The sequence below is a fragment of the Entelurus aequoreus genome, linkage group LG24 (genome assembly GCF_033978785.1).
Source record: "Entelurus aequoreus isolate RoL-2023_Sb linkage group LG24, RoL_Eaeq_v1.1, whole genome shotgun sequence".
Lineage (NCBI taxonomy): Eukaryota > Metazoa > Chordata > Actinopteri > Syngnathiformes > Syngnathidae > Entelurus > Entelurus aequoreus.
The window spans coordinates 22,049,844-22,071,149 of record NC_084754.1 but is presented as its reverse complement, the minus strand read 5'-3'; the positions used below and the strand labels follow the sequence as shown (position 1 = coordinate 22,071,149).

The following is a 21,306-nucleotide window of genomic DNA, read 5'->3' as shown; positions in this document are numbered from 1 at the left end:
AAATGACGTGCATTCAAGTAAAACATTTCCTATATGTGACATTTTGACAATAAAATGGCATTTGTGTAAAAAACTATGCAAGCAAGTAGTAACCTGTGATTAATCAAAATAAAAATGTGTGATTAATCTGATTAAAAAGCATAATCGTTTATAGCACTACTACACATTAGCGATGGGCGGATCGATACTGAAATATCGATACCGCCCATACCAGATACAGTATATACGTATATACTAAGGTTGTACGGTATACCAGTATTAGTATAGTAACGCGATACTAATGAATCATATTCGGTACTATACCGCCTCTGAAAAGTACCGGTCCGCCGCCCCCGTCGTCGTCACGTCGTGACATTGCTGGTTTACGAGCAGACGACCATGTTCGGTAGCGCACAATCACAGAGTATTTACAAGCAGACACAGTGTGTAGACAGAAAAGGGAAAATGGACGCATTTTGGCTTAAAAACTAACGATAAAGGTGAAGTTATAAACCTGAAACGCCTACCGGAAGAGATGCTTCAAGGCATGGCTAGCTAGCTAGCAGCTAAAGTCCAGCCCCAGTCGGCAGAGTTTTAGCAACCTTAAATCACTAATCCTTGTCTCCATGGCGACAAATAAAGTAAGTTTCTTACAAGTATCATCCCTGCAGGACGAGGAATAGCTAAACATGTTTCACTACACATCGTAGCTCACCAGCGTCAAAATGTAAACAAACGCCATTGGTGGATCTACACCTAACATCCACTGTAATGATACCAAGTACAATAGCGTATCTAGTCGATACTACTATGATTACATCGATATTTTTTGGCATCACAACACCTTCTTTTGTTTAAAAAAAAAAAAAGTACATTATGTTTATAAACTCAGGAAATATGTCCCATGAGGACTTTGAATATGACCCATGTATGATCCTGTAACGACTTGGTATCGGATTGATACCCAAATTTGTGGTGTCATCCAAAACTAATGCAAAGTAAAGTTAAAGTTAAAGTACCACTGATAGTCTCAAACAACAGAAGAATAAGGGATTATTACATTTTAACAGAAGTGTTCAAACATGTTAGAAGAGAAAGTAAGCATATATTAACATAATATTAATGCGTACATTAATAATTCATTTTCTACCACTTGTCCTTAATAATTTTGACAAAATAATAGAATGGAAAATGACACAAAATTTTACTGCATATGTCAGCAGACTAAATTAGGAGTGTTTTGTTTGCTTACTTACTACTAAAAGACAAGTTGTCTTGTATGTTCACTGTTTTATTTAAGGACAAACTTGCAATAAGAAACACATATGTCAAAATAAAGCCAATAATGCAATTTTGGTGGTCCCCTTTATTTAGAAATGAAGCAATATTGGATGCTTTTGATGAGTGTTATTTACATGTCAACATGTTCAAACTGAACTTTGAATGACTATGTTCTTAATAAAACATTTATATTAATGCTTTTATTATTTTACTCATTTCTTTTTTCTCCAGTGGTTTGAAACACCATTTTTCTTGTACTGTGTATTTTTTCTGTTTCATTATCTATATCGTTATTCACGCCATATACCAAAGACTATAAAAAAATGGGACCCATTGCTTCCCTGCTTGGCACTCAGCATCAAGGGTTTGGGAGAATTGGGGGTTAAATCACCAAAAATGCCCAGACTGCCTTTTCAATAAAAGGACCACAACAATGGAACTCTCTGCCTGACACTTTGAAAAGTATACCTGCACTTGTCACTTTCAAAAAACAAACCAAATTGTGGCTAGTTGAGCAACAATCGTGTTCCCATGTTTAGTTTTTACTCAATTTTACTAATTGTTTTTTTTATCTAGTCTGCACTGTCTGTGTTATTATTATTATTGGCTTTTATCTAGTTTGCACTTTGTCTGTATTATTACTATTATCATTATTATTGACTCATCTTTGCCTTATTCTTTTTATTTTCCTATTGTAATGATGTTGGATATGTGTTGTTGTTGTTCTTGTTGTTGGGGACAAGTGTTGTAAATTAACTTTGGCTATACAAACACTATGATGTATACATTGGATACCTGTTTCAGATATCTATGTTTCTGTATCTGTCCCTATTTCAAATAAACATATATATATATATATATATATATATATATATATATATATATATATATATATATATATATATATATATATATATATATATATATATATATATATATATATATATATATATATATATACTACCGTTCAAAAGTTTGGGGTCACCCAAACAATTTTGTGGAATAGCCTTCATTTCTAAGAACAAGAATAAACTGTCGAGTTTCAGATGAAAGTTCTCTTTTTCTGGCCATTTTGAGTGTTTGATTGACCCCACAAATGTGATGCTCCAGAAACTGAATCTGCTCAAAGGAAGGTCAGTTTTGTAGCTTCTGTAACGAGCTAAACTGTTTTCAGATGTGTGAACATGATTGCACAAGGGTTTTCTAATCATCAATTAGCCTTCTGAGCCAATGAGCAAACACATTGTACCATTAGAACACTGGAGTGATAGTTTCTGGAAATGGGCCTCTATACACCTATGTAGATATTGCACCAAAAACCAGACATTTGCAGCTAGAATAGTCATTTACCACAATAGCAATGTATAGAGTGTATTTCTTTAAAGTTAAGACTAGTTTAAAGTTATCTTCATTGAAAAGTACAGTGCTTTTCCTTCAAAAATAAGGACATTTCAATGTGACCCCAAACTTTTGAACGGTAGTGTACATATATATACTATATATATCCATCCATCCATTTTGTACCGCTTGTCCCTTTTGGGGTCGCGGGGGGTCACTGGAGCCTATCTCAGCTACAATCGGGCAGAAGGCGGGGTACACCCTGGACAAGTCGCGACCTCATCGCAGGGCCTACTGTATATATATATATACAGTATATATATTTATTAGGGGTGTGGGAAAAAATCTATTCGAATTCGAATCGCGATTCTCACGTTGTGCGATTCAGAATCGATTCTCATTTTTTTTAAATCGATTTTTTTTTTCCATTTTTATTTTTATTTTTCATTTTTATTAATCAATCCAACAAAACAATACACAGCAATACCATAACAATGCAATCCAATTCCAAAACCAAAACCGACCCAGCAACACTCAGAACTGCAATAAACAGAGCAATTGAGAGGAGACACAAACACGACACAGAACAAACCAAAAGTAGTGAAACAAAAATGAATATTATCAACAACAGTATCAATATTAGTTACAATTTCAACATAGCAGTGATTAAAAATCCCTCATTGACATTATCATTAGACATTTATAAAAAATAAAAAATGAACAATAGTGTCACAGTGGCTTACACTTGCATCGCATCTCATAAGCTTGACAACACACTGTGTCCAATATTTTCACAAACATAAAATAAGTCATATTTTTGGTTCATTTAATAGTTAAAACAAATTTACATTATTGCAATCAGTTGATAAAACATTGTCCTTTACAATTATAAAAGCTTTTTACAAAAATCTACTATTCTGCTTGCATGTCAGCAGACTGGGGTAGATCCTGCTGAATTCATATGTATTGAATGAATAGAGAATCGTTTTGAATCGGGAAAATATCGTTTTTGAATCGAGAATCGCGTTGAATCGAAAAAAAAAAAATCGATTTTGAATCGAATCGTGACCCCAAGAATCGATATTGAATCGAATCGTGGGACACCCAAAGATTCGCAGCCCTAATATATACATATATATATATTTTTTTTTTTTAAATCAGGGGTGTTCAAAGTGCCGCCCGGGGGCCGTTTGCGGCCCGCAGGTTAATTTTTTAACGGCCCCACGGCACATTTTAAAAATACAATTGGAAAAAATTAAAAACATAAAAAATGGTAAAAAAAAGAGCAAACAGGTGAAATGTAACAAGAAAATGTTGCAATGTTTACTCTAATAACACAAAGCTGCCATGCAGGCTGTTTCTTTCTTTAAAAAATAATAATGAATCAAAATCAATGTCATTATGAATTATTGACCTATTCAAGGCTCCAATTACGTCACATTAAATATTCCACTTTGAGATATTTTTTGGGGAAAATGTTGCATATTTTGTGTTTGCCATATAAAAAACTGAGCTGTTTTTTTTTGAAGAAGGGCCTCAAACGAACAAACAAAAAACATAAACAACGATAAAATGTATAATTGGCGGATAGATCTGAAGTTGAGATTATTGAGATTATTGTGTTAAAAGTAAACAGTAAAAAAAATGTATAATTTATTTTTTAACACTTTAATGAGTAGGACCCTTTTGGATCCCCAATAATGTTAGTGTGATTTGTTTTTAAGTGTCATTGCTAAAAAAAAAAATAATGAATTAAAATCAATGGTGTTATGAGTTATTGACCTTTTTAAGGTTCCACTTATTATATAATGTCAAATATTCCACTTAAAAATTTTATTGGGTGAAAATATTGCAAATTTGGGGTTTTTTCCATAAAAAACTGGGTTTTCTTTGACAAAAAGAGCATACAACTTAAATCTTTAAAAGCGTTATATTGACAAATATACCTAATGTTGATCTAGAGATTTAAAACGTAAATAATAATAAAAATAATAATACTGAATAATGACACATTTTTAATATTTTTTTGACCAAAACCCTTTGGGGTACCCGGGATCAAGCTTGAGTGGAGGCCTAAATGTATATTTTAAATATCAAAATGGCCCCTGCTTGCTTTGATTTTTGAGTGTGCAGCCCTTAGTGGAAAAAGTTTGGACACCCCTGATTTAAATGATTCCCGAGCGTGGCCACCGCTGCTGCTCACTGCTCCCCTCACCTCCCAGGGGGTGGAACAAGGGGATGGGTCAAATGCAGAGGACACATTTCACCACACCTAGTGTGTGTGTGTGTGTGTGACTATCAGTGGTACTTTAACTTTTATTACCTCAATATACTCGCAAGTTTGAAATAATTGAATATCAATGTCTTGTCTTCTTTATGCGATGTTATTATTTGGAATACACAACTTTTTTAAATTTTAGCAGACATGTACAAAGTATCGGTATCGCCAATACCAGCCGGAGTTTGACTCGGTATCGAATCGGAAAGCAAATCAGCGGTATCGCACATTATTTCGAGTTCAGTTTATGTCCACATCCGGGTCCCTCTGCTCCATTAAACTAATGATGTCAAGCAGTAGAAAAATTAATAATGCAAAGTGAAAACCAAAACCAAATTTATTTTTGTTTACATTTTTAAACAGTGTTTGTCACGTGACACGCGGCCTGAGGCGAGACTCGATGACGTCACCCAGCATGTGCTCATTTGTTTGTTGGATGAATCACATCTGAATGACTTCAGCCTCCAGCTGTTGGCTGCAGTGACACGCGCACACGCGCGCACGCGGACGCGCGCACACGCCCGCGCGCGGCGCGTGCAGCAGGTCTTAGCGGACCCTGTGTGTCGTGAGAGGACACGTGAGGAGTGGGAAGCCGTTTCCCGGGGCTGATGCGCGCCTGCGCAGTGAGCGGCGGCTCGGCCAAGTGTCCGCGGCGTGAAGAAGCGCAGACACGCGTCAGTCTGTGACAAGACGTGGACGGCAACACACTTCAGTGTGACAAGACACGCGTGGAATTACCAACATTTTAAATTTTAAAAGGAAAGGTTTGGGGGGTTTTTTTAAGCGGCGACGAAGGAGACAACAAACAGATGGATGAAAGGATAGAACATTTACACGACAGACACTTCATGGACCGCGCGGATTTTTTGGGGTGAGTCTTGCAAACTTTTAGCACGTCAATATTGATTATTTATGTACGCGGACATTAATTGTGTTGTTCCACTTCAGGGTGGACTACCCTTCTTTGTACGTGTGCAAACCGAAACGCGGCATCAAGCGGGAGGATGGTGGAAAGGTGCATACAATGATTTATTCTATTCGTGGAAATCTTCCAAAAAAAAAAAAAAAAAAACGTCCGTGGGTTAACTTTTCTATCGTCCTGCCCACAGGACGCGTACAAGTTACCTCATCGATTAATCGAGAAGAAGAGGAGAGATCGAATCAATGAATGCATCGGTCAGCTGAAGGATCTGCTTCCGGAACATTTGAAGCTATCGGTAAGACGTGAGATTTAAAAAAAATAAAAAATAAAAAAATGCATTGATGATGTTGACGTGCGTGGGTATTGACGCAGACCCTGGGCCACCTGGAGAAGGCGGTCGTCCTGGAATTGACGCTGAAACATTTAAACGCGCTGACCGCGGTGACGGAGCAGCAGCACCAGAAGATCGTGGCTTTGCAGAACGGTAAGAAAAGTCCTGCTGGAGCGTGACGGCGCACGCACGCGAGCACGTGCGCGGTCACGTGTTGTTGTCCTCCGTGACGTGACTCGGGGTCGTCTTAAAGGTGCATACCACTACCGGTTGTTGATCGGTGTCGTGTGTCTGCAGGGGAGAAGACGTCCGTTCACGCCGACCTGGACGCTTTCCATTCCGGCTTCCAGACGTGCGCCAAGGAGGTCCTGCAGCACCTGAGTCAGTTCGAGAACTGGACCACGCGTGAGCAGAGCTGCGCGCAACTGGTCAAGCACCTGCACAAAGTCCTGGCCCAGGTCCAGTCGGGCGCAGCAGCGGACTGCCAGAAAGCCGACAACCAGGTCCCCGTCATCCAGAGGACCCAAGGCGTGGGCGGGGACGTGACGGAGAACGACACGGACACGGACAGCGGGTACGGCGGCGAGGCGGAGAAGGGCGAGGGCAAGGAGTGCGAGGGAGGCAGCAAGAAGATCAAGCAGGAGTTCGCAGACGATCGTCCCGCCAAGAGAGCAAAGATGAACTGGTCCTTGAACGCATCATCGGATGTGGCGTTCATGAACTCTCTGATGGGATTAAGCGGCGTAGGACAGCAGACGCCCGTTTGCATGCCTTTCTACTTCATCAACCCGTCCGCCGCCGCCTCCTACATGCCTTTTTTTGACAAGAGCACCATGGAGAAGTGCGTGTACCCCACGGCGGCCGCCCTCACCTCGCCCTTCCCGTGGCTCTACCCCGCACAGGCGGCGGCTGCCGCGGCGGCCTTCCCGGGCTTCTCGCCCCCGTGCAAGGACCCCCCGCCGTGTGGCGACGACGCCGAGGCCAGCTCACCCGAGGAGTGCCGGGAAAGTGACGGAAGTAACGATGACGTCAGCGGCGCGTCACAAGAAAGTCGGGGCGACCTGCGTGACCAGTTTCCTGTTTCCTGTCAAAGCAGCTAACTTGTCTGGCAGACGTCGCACTGTTTGTGGACACTTTATTGTGTGGATGCTGAGAGTCACGCACTCCACGCGTCACAGTTAGAATCACTTGTAATCATATTTTGGGTGGGCAAATAGTTTAATACCTAAGTATATGTCAGGGGTCTTCAATTGTGATAGTAAACAAACACAAATTGCCCAAATAATGAAATCATGAAGCTTTTACAAAAAAACCTGCTTATTATTGTAAATATATCGTCCACAACGCTAATTTAACATATATATATATATATATTTTTTATTTTTTTTATGTTAGGTCAGGAAAAAACACAGACGCTATATCATCCCTACAAGCCTGTTTTGCAGGTTTTCCTGCTCGTCAGGGGATTTTAAATACAATTAAATAAAATACAATTTTAAATACATTTGTAAAAAAAAACACAGAGGCTATATCATCCCTACAAGCCTGTTTCACAGGTTTTCCTGCTCGTCAGGGGCTTTTAAAAAAAATACAATTTTAAATAAAATTGTACAAAAAACACAGAGGCTATATCATCCCTACAAGCCTGTTTCCCAGGTTTTCCTGCTCGTCAGGGGATTTTAAATAAAATTACTTAAATCAAATACAATTTTAAATAAAATTGTAAAAAAACACAGAGGCTATATCATCCCTACAAGCCTGTTTCGCAGGTTTTCCTGCTCGTCAGGGGATTTTGAATACAATTAGTTAAATAAAATAAAATTTTAAATAAAATTGTAAAAAAAACACAGAGGCTATATCATCCCTACAAGTCTGTTTCGCAGGTTTTCCTGCTCGTCAGGGGATTTTAAATAAAATTACTTAAATAAAATACAATTTTAAATAAAATTGTAAAAAAACACAGAGGCTATATCATCCCTAAAAGCCTGTTTCGCAGGTTTTCCTGCTCGTCAAGGGATTTTGAATAAAATTAGTTAAATAAAATACAATTTTAAATAAAATTGTAAAAAAACTCAGAGGCTATATCATCCCTACAAGTCTGTTTCGCAGGTTTTCCTGCTCGTCAGGGGATTTTAAATCAAATTAATTAAATAAAATAAAATTTTAAATAAAATTGTAAAAAAAACACAGAGGCTATATCATCCCTACAAGCCTGTTTCGCAGGTTTTCCTGCTTGTCAGGGGATTTTAAATACAATTAATTAAATAAAATACAATTTTAAATAAAATCCCCCGACGAGCAAAGAAACCTGCAAAACAGTCTTGTAGGGATGATATAGCCTCTGTGTTTTTTCCTGACCTAACGTACATTCCGTTCTATCCCGGTATTGAGCACTGTATAACGGATAAACCACAGGAAACCTCGACTATATATATATATATTTAAATATTTTTCTAAATATCACTAATTAAGCATTGTCAAGCATAAAAATGGCTAAATAAACTACAAATCTTTAATACTACAGGCCATTAGACCAAGCCAATCAAAGCGCGTTGTTCAGTATGGTAGCCACTGATTGGCTCAGCTGCAGGCAGCATCACTTCATTGGATTAAAAGAGTGTAAAGGAGACTAAAGGGTGTTATTTTAAGTCTAAAGGGCTCTCATAATGTTGAAAAATGATTTTTTTTATGGTCGAGCTGTGAAAATATTCTATTTAAAAGTAATGATTCTTACCTTGCGTGAACCAGTTAAGAGCAATTAACGAGGGACGATCATATAGTTAGAGGTAAGTGGCTGATGGGTAATGATGGCACTTGTTTTCTCAACAAGGGATCAATTCCCAGTTAGGGTGAAAGATAATATGATTAAAGAAACCATTAAATATGTATTATAAATGCTGTCAAATTATTAGTTTTTGAAAAACAACAATAAATCACACTTCTGAATTTGGAATGACCCTATTCAATTACAGGTTATAACTGACTTACATAATTTAAAAAAAAATAGAAAAAGAGTCCAATATTTGCATACAAATAATTTTTAAAAAAAGTGTTACTTGAATGCAAATAATTTATTTGTTCAAAACTGTTTTATATAAGGTCCGGGTGAATTTTGGAGTACCCACACTGTCTATCAGTTAACTGTAATTGTGTTATTAATCTGCATATATATATATATATATATATATATATATATATATATATATATATATATATATATATATATATATATATATATATATATATATATATATATATATATATATATATGACTAAAGCAATCATTTTTATATATGACTAAAGCAATCATTTTTTGTGAACAATAACATGAGGTAGCTCGTTATTTTCGACTGCCCTAATTCCATCCATCCATTTTTCCACCGCTTGTCCTTCTCGGGTATGCAGCGGGGCTGGAGCCTATCTCAGCTGCACTCGGGCAGAAGGTACACCCTGGACATGACAGCCCTAATAAATATACAATAAATGTAATGAGGACCCCTACCCTACAGAGGGCGTACTTGCACAGCATCTGGTGACTGATATATGTTATGTTGTGATGCATGAGCCTGCAGCGCCTCTCAGTATTCACACACAATTAGCGATGGTGTTTCTGGTGTGTTAGCGCCATCTTGACAAGCGTGTGCCTTTTGCACTTCTGCTATAGATTCCTTCATGTGAATGCTTATCGACCATGATTGGCGTGAACGTGGCGTTGCGCTGAAGTTCCTTTTCTATCCTCTTTGATAAAACATGCCAAACTTTGTGAAAGAGCGCGATACCCAAATCAGAGCAGGTTTGGAACGTCTGGACTGTAAATATTGCGAGCTGGACATGAAAGTGGCATCAAGGGATGTGGAGATGGGTCCTCACGGAACCTCCAACATGTATTCTCTGTTGCAGAATCATCACACATCAACGCTTCATATCTGTTAAAAAAGTGACAAACATAAAGGTCTAATAATATTTCCACGTTGCGATGACCTCTTCACCTGCAGGAAGTAATGTAAGATAGAGCACCTTATCCATCTTTGATATTGAATGTATTTTCCAAGCTGTTTGAGTTTGTAGGAGGAATGTTCCTCTTGAAAGATGTAAAGTGCACTTTTTTCTGCTTCTACACTCCCCAAGGCCCCACCCTGCCCCCTTATCCACCAAAACCAAAAGTCACATGATTTTGTTTTTGAACTTTTGTGCTGCCTTGTGATTTTAGGTGGGTTCACACATTGTGCGGTTATTACTTATTCCGCATCAGCTTTTTCCCCCCTTTCATGATGTTAAAGAAAACAATTTGTGCAAGTTAAGTGATGTTTGGCTTTTTAAAACTTTTCACAGATGGGCTTTGTATTTTTGCAAACATCGCTTTTGGCGTTCTTTTCCTCAGCTGTTCTAGAAAGTGGCATGTATGTCTGTAAATATTCTTTTGTGAATGTACTATAAAATATATTATGTCAATGTTGTAGACGTCTCTGGATTTCTTTCTTTTTTTAGAGAGAGAGTTCTCTGAGCAGTTGTTGTGCTGTCATAAATTATTGCTGATGTGTTGGAAAAAAATATTTAAAAAAAAACATTTAATATAAAACTATATCCACCAATATGCATGTTTCAACAAGGCACAAATCCTGTTAGGAATTTGAAGGTTTGCAGCAATTACAGGTCAAATGTACTGTACTGTACTTTACTGCTCCAATCAGCTGACAGCTCATAACTGAGGAATGTAAAGTAAGGCCAGGCTTTGAACTAAAGTCATGTGATAGCAGCATGATGGCGAGAGATTACAGTCAGATGAAAAAACAAGCCGCCTCCAGGGTACCATTAATTTTACAGTAACATTTTAAATGTGGTCTAGAGCAGTGGTTCTCAAAGTTCTCCCAAGCAACGCCATAATGAGCAACATTAAAACACAGAAGCGTAGTAGGCCTAAATATTCATTAAAAACAAGGCAGAGGTTTTGTTTAACATATTTTTGGCCACTGTGCACACCGTTTGAACAGTAACACCATGTCTGAATACAGGAAAATAAAAGACTGTACTTTAATCAAGGGATTCTTTGGCGTACCACTAGATGGAGACAGAATCACTGGTCTAGTTATTGATTTATGGTGATTAAAGCAGCACATGTAAGCAGTGTGGAAGACAAGATGATTTGGTTGTTTAATATTAAGGAACAATAACAACCAGGATTTCACTCTAATTTCAATAAATCAATAAACTAAGAAAAGTTAATTTCAGATGAATAGTCCAGGGAGAGAAAAAAGTAGTATTATTGACTTTTTTCAACAACTCTCTTTTGCGAAGAAGGTATTTTCTTCATCATTAGTTTTCATCATTGTGTTAATATTATTCATCTTCTTTATTTTAAAATTGTTGTTCACATTTTCTTATGTGGTTGAAAAACATTGTTGAAGGTTAAGTCAATATAACATATTTGCAATAACATTAAACTAGTTGACATTTAACGAAATACTGAATTTGGAGTGTTGTTAGCTGTTAGCTATGATCATAAAATTCAAATATATATTTTTAAATTATTCGTGCTGTGTTGGTGTGACAACTTTAATGAGTAAATGTCTCCATCTGTCGGCCAAAGCAGGAACCGCAGTTAAAACATGTCTTCAACGCTGATGGAAACACACACAAAGCATCAATTGTGTATTTGTATTTATTTAAATCATGCAGTTCATATCACCTCGAAGATTACAGCTGTACAATATGGGTTTAAAAATACTTGTATGTACAGTTGACATTGTTTATCTCCAAAACAAAACAAAAAAAATCAGTGACAGACGCGATTCACTCCATTTTACAAGTAATATTTGAAAAGTGAATTTTAATTGTACAAATTGTAGGACATACATTGGTTATGGCATTTGAAACAAAGTGACGATTGGCAGTATAAAGAATGTCTTCAATGGGTTAAATATGAATCCATTTTCAACGATAAATGATTTGGTAAAAGAGTGGAGAACACTTGCCCACATTCAACCCTTCTCAGTAAAACATGTACAGATAAAAATAAAAATAACTTGACACTACTACAACTGCCTTCATATTTCTTACTATAGCTTCATTCGTCTACATTCTCTGACCACTGAATACATTAAGGCACTTTTGCTGGGGTTAGCAGCTGACAATCTAATCTTTATGTACATTAAGAGGCTACATAGCATGTTTTTCAACTAATAAACAATGTACTGCTCTACAAGTTTATGGCTATAATAACACGGCAATAACGTGCCCAGCCCTCTTTATCTTTGGCTACAAATTGGAAAACACGGGATGAAAAACAAAACTTTCATGACTTCATGAAGCAAATATGGGTACTAAGAATATGTCAAATACTAAAAATATGTCAATAACTGAAGGGTAACCTAAATATGTATGCGTAGTTTCAGCAAGAGCCAGACTGGGATTAAAAAAATGATACTGACACAAGTGTATCCTACATAATTTAGGTAAAAATCAGGCATTAGACAGAGTAAATGTCTTCATTTCATAACTCCAACATGAATATACTGTAATTCATTGACTCTTAAATAAAGGCCATTGTTTGGAATCATAGTAAAGTGGAACCTCGATTTACGAACTCCTTATAGCGTGTGTGCTTTTTCTTAGTTTTTTTCACCTTTTGACATGTTTTGGTAACTCAATATGAGCCCCAAAAAGACAACAGACCACCGTGGAAAGAAGGAAGAATTTGCTGTGGTGTAAAAAAAAATATATATATATTTACGAGTTGTATATCAATGGCGCTCCCAAGGATGGAAGAATCGTAGAAGCAGGCTTCGTACCACAGGAAATTTTAAATTGTGATAAGACCAGACATTTCTGGAAAAAGATGGTAGTAATGACCATCTCAAACAAACAGAAGAAGTCTGGAACTAAAGTCATAAAGACGTTTCTAAAGCGCAAATATTATGACACTTTAATTTTATTAAGTTTATTTAATAAATGTAGTCATTATTAATTTAGTTTATAGCACAACATAATTGTATGTACATTTATTTTTTGTCAGTTATTTACGAGTCCCTTTTTTATGCAGTTTATTTGGTTAATACTTATTTTTCTAATCAGCCTGACCAAAGCCTAATAAGGTTTGTGTGTTAAATTAATAATAAGCTTTGAGATTAACGCATGGTTTCATGTCATTTGACAAGGTAGTAAACTAAGCAGGTTAGATGTATTGAATGTGATTGAAATCAAGAGTAAGATTACTAATTGTTACTATAATAACGTGTCAACACTTGAGTGGGCCCCGAACCCCTCTGTACTGAAAAAGTTGGGCACCATGGTCAAAAAGGATAAGAACCCCTGCTCTATGGCACTTTACACTGTGTTCAAAGTGTACAAACCTTCACTAAAATATGGACTTTTGTCGATGCTGAAACCGATTGTTCATATTCACATTGTTTCTTATGGAGAAATGTGCTTCACTATACAACCTTTTCTATTCACAAACTCTGTTCAAGAACCAATTCAATTCGTAAATTGAGGTTTCACTGTACCAGCACGAAAGCAATGTAATCACTAAGCAGCTACCCCACTGACTAAAAGACGCTTCCGAAACAATATGAAATATTGATTATTCATGCCTTTTCTCTGTCCCAACTTCGGGGACAATAGCATGCCTTCTTTGTGTCCTAACGAGTGATGCATGCCTCCTAGACAAAGGTTCAGTGTTGTTCCTTCACTATGTCTTCATAAGCTTGTCTTAATGGACAACAGTGCATAGCTGAGGTATCCGTACAAAGATATCCAAATATAAGGTTCAGAAGAAGAAGAAGGAGAAGAAGCAGAAGAAGAAGAAGAGCACAATTGTTCAGTGGAGTCTCACACATAGATGCCTTCTGGGTTCAAACCGGAGCTGAGGGGACTATTTAAGACCCGTAGATGACTTGACATTTGGTGCAAGGTCACGTGACGCTTCAGGGAGCCGGTCAGTGGAACTAAATCTGAAAATAGAAGCATGTTACAGGTTACTGTATGTATTTGATTGCACTTCTTCCAACAAGGGTTTATGTGAGTGCTCAATAGCGCCCCCTCTCAGACATGGGCTATAAATAAGATGGGCTGGCACTTCAACTGCCAGTTCAGTAGTGCCATGGCCGAGGTGAGTAGGGGAGCGCTGTTTAATAGAAATGAATAGCCAATTAGCTACAATGCTAACGTGACTTACTATTCTTCATAGTGTGCAACAAAGAGCCTCACTGTACTGACCGGTGCGCATTCCATTACACATCAAGAAGTAAACGTTGTGCATAACATCACTCAAGTCTCCTGTCCATCATTATTACAGCAAACACAACACAGAGTCCAGGGGGCTTGAACCACAACAATTCCAGTGTATTCAGCAGAGGGGTTATGCCAACAAGATCATTTTAAAATGGAAATGTACATGTTTGTGCCACTGAGGGACAGTACTGAGACAGGAGCAGCAGTTTACTGCCTAACAGGAATGGAACCGAGTTTTTCACCAAAGTCAGCTCAACAAAGACTACATTTTGCTGTCATTGTCCCAAAGACCAAATGGACAGTTTTCTTTAAGCCTCTTTTTGTGTTTCACATGCTAGCAAACATATCCTCCTGAGAGCCATCGTCTTCTGCAGTGGACTTTTGCTTTTTTGCAAACATTTTTTTGTCAATTACACATTTTGTAAACAAATATTTCTGTGTGGAGTTTGCATGTTCTCCCCGTGACTGCGTGGGTTCCCTCCGGGTACTCCGGCTTCCTGTACCTGGGGATAGGTTGATTGGAAACACTTAATTGGCCCTAGTGTGTGAAAGTGAGTGTGAATGTTGTCTGTCTATCTGTGTTGGCCCTGCGATGAGGTGGTGACGTGTCTAGGGTGTACGCCTTCCGCCCGAATGCAGCTGAGATAGGCTCCAGCACCCCCTGCGACCCCAAAAGGAACAAGCGGTAGAAAATGGATGGATGGCCTGCGATGAGGTGGCGACTTGTCCAGGGTGTACCCCACCTTCCGCCCGAATGCAGCTGAGATAGGCTCCAGCACCCCCCGCGACCCCAAAAGGGACAAGCGCTAGAAAATGGATGGATGGATACTATGTTTCTTACTTTCACTATGTTTCTTTATTTCATATGATGACTTCATCCACAAGTACATTTTACTATTTTACTAATTTTCTTTGTGTCATATGAAGACTTCATCCACAAGTACATTCTGTACAAGTACAAGTACGGTTTTGAAGGGTCAGACAAATATTGAATTATACAAAAAAAAAGCTTATTTTCCACATAAAAATCTAATCAATCTGTTCAAAAACCCCAAAATATGAACACGACACATTTTATGGAACATTGTTCTAGTATTACTTGCAGAAAACAATGTGAAATACATATAAATGACGAATGAAATGGACAAATAAACATTTACTGTAACACCACTTTTACTTTTATGGACGACTCTTGTCAACAAAGACGGCGACGAGCAGAGAGGGAGGAGGGGAGATTAATACAGATTCCACCTTTGTACTTTACTACCAGTTATTTCCTGGATTAAATCATGTTTTTCACCTTCTTTATCAAAGTGATGGCACTTGCAATTTTGTTTGGCCCCACTGCGGATTGTTTTACAGTTGTATTCAATACATAAGAGTACAAAAACTGAGTCACCAATGAGTGCGATTCTTTGTTAAGGCACTTTTATGGGCGCATGGTGACCGCAATACGAAGAGATTAAGGATTCTAATCACCATTAATTATCTTTGTGTGGAGTTTGCATGTGTGTGTGTGTGTGTGTGTGTGTGTTTTCTACAGGTGCATTGGCTTCCTCCCACAAACGAAAACATGTCCATCCATTTATCCATTTTCTATCGCTTGTCCCTTTCGATGTCGCGGGGGTGCTGGAGCCTATCCCAGCTGCACTCGGGCGGAAGGCGGGGTACACCCTGGACAAGTCACCAGCCACCTCATTGCAGGGCCAACACAGACAAACAACATTCACACTCACATTCACACACTCGGGACCATTTAGTGTTGCCACTCAACCTATCCCCAGGTGCATGTCTTTGGAGGTGGGAGGAAGCTGGTGTAGACAGAGGGAACCCACGCAAATGTTAGGTTAATTGGAAACTAACTCAGGGATCTCCAACCCATAGCTTGGGAGCTACCATTATCTTGCCAGGTGACTTTGGGTAGCCCAGCAAAGTGGTCAAAATATATTTAATTTAAACGCTCAGTATTTTTTACAACTGTTCAATTCAGACACAATGCCTCTATTTAATAAACAATTAGCAGAGAAGAGCAAAAAACACAGACCAAACTGTTTGGTTGGAGATATGCTTCCTAAATAAAGTACAATTCAAATGTTACCAGTCATAAAAATACAATAAAAACGTGGCTCAAATAGTGATTGCAAAACCCTGCACTAAATATAAATATGAAATATAAAATACAGACAAACACATTTTTTAAATACTAAAGGTAAATTGTGTACGCCAACATTTTGTTAATGTTTTGGCAAAACAAGCATATTCTCTTTATTTGGGTTAAAAGAGATAATAAAATAAACTTTACAAAAATGAGTAGCTCTCTGCCATTTTTTTTGTAAAAGTAGGTGTGAATGTCAGTGGTTGTTAGTCTATATGTGCCCTGGGATTTGCTGGCAACCAGTCTAAGGTGTACCCCACCTCTCGTCTGAAATGGGATAGACTCCCCGACCTGTGACCCTAATAAGGATAAATGGTATAGAAAATGAATATATATTAAAGCTGACATGAAAATGTATCAGATAATCAAGAGCTTACTAAAAAAAATAAAATGTTCTCTTAGTCCTATTGAATCATATTATATACCACCAACTTTATCATCATTTACCTAATCAACTTTATCATAATTTACCAAATGTATCTAATAAACCATCCAGTGAAGAACTTAAACACATTTTTCACTGAGGACTCCAAACTGTCCACAGAAGAGTGTGACTGACTTCTGATCAGTCCTCTCACTCTCCACTAAAATCATATACCGGTACATCATAACTCATATCCAGTGTTGGGACTAACGCGTTACAAAGTAACGCGTTACTGTAACGCCGTTAGTTTCGGCGGTAACTAGTAATCTAGCGCGTTATTTTTTATATTCAGTAACTCGGTTACTGTTACTACATGATGCGTTACTGCGTTATTTTACGTTATTTTTTATGTAGTATCAGCTAGAAACAGAAGATCTGAGTGTGTTTTATTGCAGCGCTGCAGTGACGTGCTTCTGATTCTTCCTCTGCGCTCTGTGTGTGTCTGGGTGTGGGTGTGGGTGTGGGATGGGGAGGGGAGGGGGGTGCGCAATACAACGTAAACCGTTGGCCAACCAAAAACACAGAACACTATACGGTATAGTGTTCTGTGGTTACTTTTTGGTTGGCCAAGCGGACGTGACGACAGGCTGTCCTCACTCAGGTCCGCACGGACCTGGAGGGGGCGTGGCTGAAGTCCGGCTGGAAATCGGGAGAAATTTGGGAGAATGGTTGTCCCGGGGAGAGGCACTGCAATTCAGAAGGGTTGGCAAGTATGAGATATTCTCACTTCTTTTCTTTTGTCGAGCACAAAGAAAATAACATTTTAGTTAAATGTAAGTTGTGTCTTGGATCAAAGATCCCGTCTACTGCCCAAAACAACAATTCAAATCTGCCTGGTTAGGCTTTGTGTATGTCACGTGTGCCTTCCTTAGGTGAAGCCAGGTTTACAGCTATGTTGTTATTATGCTGTTTGTTACTTATGTATGTTATGTTGCAGCTATTTAAAATAGTTTTGTCAATTTGTTCTGACCTGAAATAAATTGGCCCTTTGAAACATCTTTGTCTTTGTGTGTTGTATGTAGACCACATTGCTTAGCAGAGTTCAGTGATGCAAATGCATGTCAAGTTGATCAACAGATTGTATTATTCTCCAGTGCAATAACAGTACTGAAATGAAGGCTAAAAGGGCATTAATGGGAGCTTTTAAAAAAAAAAGTAGAAGAAGTAACTAAATAGTTACTTTTCACAGTAACGCATTACTTTTTGGTGTAAGTAACTGAGTTAGTAACTGAGTTACTTTTGAAATAAAGTAACTAGTAACTGTAACTAGTTGCTGGTTTTCAGTAACTAACCCAACACTGCTCATATCGAAAACGGATAGAGCTTCTTGGTAAACAACTGTCATTCAACCGTTTTCTTCTGGAAAGTCATTGTCTTTTCTTAGTTTGATGGAACAGTGGTTTATTGGATTAATGCTATTCAATGTTTTTTGTCTGCTTGTCAGCTGTTCTGCAGAATTACAGGGCTTTGGTCAGACGAGTCCTCCCCAGAAAGTGCTGAGTGTGCGATGGAGGACGTGTGTCGTGGGGGCTCAGAACAAGAACAGAGGGTGAATGAAGGACTTGAAGTCGGCTCCTCCTGCCGTTGGCATGGAGACCATACGTGCAGGGTGAATAGCTCCCACAGACCTTTGCCTGCACTCCTGACACATGATTACACTACAATGCATCTTTTAGGTCACATCCATTCAGATGGGTCGGACTTAATTGACCCTTTAATCACTGACTAAACGCCATTTTCACAAGGTCTGCTCTCTGTTTGACATTTAAGTTAAGAGGGGGAAAGACACGGGCCTATATGATGTTGAAAGCACTGTTCATTCGTTCATCCTTGATGGAACATAAGTGAGTACATTATAAATGAATTTCCACCCCTTATATGTGCACGAGAGAAGGATATTACCTATAACGCGAGTGCTGGTTGTACTGTCGTCCTCGGCAGGTTCAGCGGGGAGCACGGTGACCCTCGAGCCAGTTTGCTTGATGAACTGCTGCAGATTTACCTGCCTGAGCTCCTTGGTCAGCTGCTCCAGCTCGTGCTGCATGTCCTGTCATCAAACAGCATCATAACAAATAAATTCAATAAAATGTATTATTACTATTATTATTATTATTATTATTTTTATGTATTAGTGGTGGTTTATTTGCTAACGTCCAATGTTTCAGCTTTTTCTTTTTGAGGTGGAAAAAGTCACAAATGAGGTCTGTTCATTTGTGGGGATCCCAATTAGCTGTTCAACACCGGCCCCTACCCAAAAAAGACCTATAGAGCCGACTCTTTGAACTAAACAAGCATTAGTTGTATGGGAAAAAATGCTGACTACTTCCGCCCTCAACGCATTGAAGGAAAATGCCAAAGACTAGGGATGGATGATAAAAAGGCTTCTAACACACACACACACACAAACACACACACACACACACATACATTATATATATATGTATACATATGTATATATATATATATATATATATATATATATATATATATATATATATATATATATATATATATATATATATATATATATATATATATATATATATATATATATATATATATATATATATATATATATATATATATATATATATACACACATACATGTATGTACAGTATATATTAGGGATGTCACAATATGAACATTTCTTATCACGGTTATTGTGACCAAAATTATTACGGTTATCATTATTATCGCTGTATTTTTAAATGTGCTCAGAATTTTCACAAAATATTTATACTGAAATATTTTAACCAAGTTTTATTTTTTTTAAAAAGCCACAAACAACACATTCAAAATGATTTCCTTTGAGGAGGAACATTATAGTAGATAAAATCACTTGTTTCATGGACCTCAAGTAGATATTGAATGTGCATATGAATGCCACAAAAGCATTACAAACAAAGTAATACGGCAGAAAAAATTATAACATAAATAAAATAAATGTGAAAATTGTGCAAGATAGCACTTTATGGGCGTAAGAGATACAAAAATAAAAACGAATGTAAGAATTTTGAAAGATGGCACCCGATGGCCATAAGTAACTGCACTTTTTGTCCATATACAGTACATCGTATCTATGAAGTCATCAATATTATTCTGCTTGTTAGGCTTCAAGAGGTCAATATTGATGGAAATTAACCCTGATTGAAACACAATTCTAATGCGGGTTGTTTATGAGCCTTTTGTATGCTTGTTGATTGTATCTCTCGGGCCATTCACGAATGCAGCTCTATGTGGTTTTGTGTTGATATCTATCTCTGTGCTTTGATGTTTTCCCTTTCTAATTTATTTATTTAATTATTATTATTATTGTTTTTTTTGTAACACGTTGGGGGTGCGGGAAAAATGTAAATTATGTTCCTTTCAATTATGTGGCTAAAAACCCAATAACCCAAAACAATGGCAATGAAAGGATCTACCAATGTGTTTACAGTGTTCCAAGTTCCTCTATACAAGAGGAGCACTGTTTTTAGGAATTTGCTGCAAATATGTTCGTCTCCCAAGTTGTGATCTGAACTCAGGGGTCGGTATGGTCCCATTCCTGGGCGGATTTGGTCGTCGGGCCGCCAGTTAAATAGCACTCATTTAAGACTATGTCCTAGGGATGGGCGATACCACACTTTTAGGTTTCTATACGATACCGATACTTTTTCTTGCATTTTCATCGATACCGATACCGATACCGATACCATTAATTTCTTATTGGCAATTTTTGTCAGTCAAAAATATTATTACTATTATTATTTAAGACAAATCACAAGACAAATACAGACCATTTATACCACATGTATTATGGTCAATATATAATAAAAGTAAAATTAAAATAAATAACATAAATATAAAAAATAAATTAAATATTATATATAATAATAATTATATATTATATATAATAATAATTAGATATTAGGGCTTTCCAATTAACTGTCAAATCCGAATCGCAAGAAGCTGCAGTTATTTTTTAAAGTTTGTGATATAATTAGCAATTAATGAAATATGAAATAGGCTAATGTTTTCGAAATGTAAGAAATCATGTTACAGATTAAAACCAAAATCACATTCAATCATATATTTCAAGATTCTCTTGGAAAAAAATAAAACTGTAATGCAAAGATGAAGAATCTCCAAATTGTATCTCTTTCTTATCTTGTTTTAAATACTCAAGCAATTTTCAACTAACAGTAAATTCCCCTGTGTGGAAATTATTTGAATTTAGGATAATCATTTAAACAAAAATATTCAGTAAAAAAATAAAATAAACAATGCCTGACACTGGATATGCCTGGCTGCATCGCTGTCAGCTGGCTGTGTGTGTGTTGCACGTTGACAACGCTCATTCGCTGTCTCCTGTTACATGACTGGGCCAGC

The 21,306-nt window shown here is 37.5% G+C and overlaps 2 protein-coding genes across 2 annotated transcripts in view; one reads left to right on the top strand and one right to left on the bottom strand.

Moving 5' to 3' along the window:
• The first annotated feature begins 5,451 nt into the window (after positions 1–5,451).
• bhlhe41 (basic helix-loop-helix family, member e41) lies at positions 5,452–8,213 on the top strand. Its single transcript, XM_062036145.1, has 5 exons — positions 5,452–5,747; positions 5,825–5,891; positions 5,986–6,093; positions 6,171–6,282; positions 6,427–8,213. The coding sequence occupies exons 1-5, from the start codon at positions 5,686–5,688 to the stop codon at positions 7,227–7,229; spliced, it is 1,152 nt and encodes a 383-aa protein (XP_061892129.1). The 5' UTR covers positions 5,452–5,685; the 3' UTR covers positions 7,230–8,213.
• Positions 8,214–11,781: 3,568 nt separating this feature from the next.
• Positions 11,782–21,306, bottom strand: part of LOC133641508 (ras association domain-containing protein 8) — a 48,168-nt gene continuing 38,643 nt past the window's right edge. The window contains exons 5-6 of the mRNA XM_062035289.1: positions 18,840–18,984; positions 11,782–14,078 (exon numbers count right to left, since the gene is read on the bottom strand). Coding sequence (XP_061891273.1) covers positions 13,957–14,078; positions 18,840–18,984 — 267 coding nt within the window. The 3' untranslated portion in view covers positions 11,782–13,956. The remainder of the gene's footprint in view (positions 14,079–18,839; positions 18,985–21,306) is intronic.

Excerpts from the sequence above, each read along its gene's own strand:
- bhlhe41 (XM_062036145.1), top strand. The coding sequence starts at position 5,686 with ATGGATGAAAGGATAGAACATTTACACGACAGACACTTCATGGACCGC. Across the intron at positions 6,094-6,170 it reads CGGAACATTTGAAGCTATCG|ACCCTGGGCCACCTGGAGAA; the intron begins GTAAGACGTGAG and ends GTATTGACGCAG. Across the intron at positions 6,283-6,426 it reads GATCGTGGCTTTGCAGAACG|GGGAGAAGACGTCCGTTCAC; the intron begins GTAAGAAAAGTC and ends GTGTGTCTGCAG.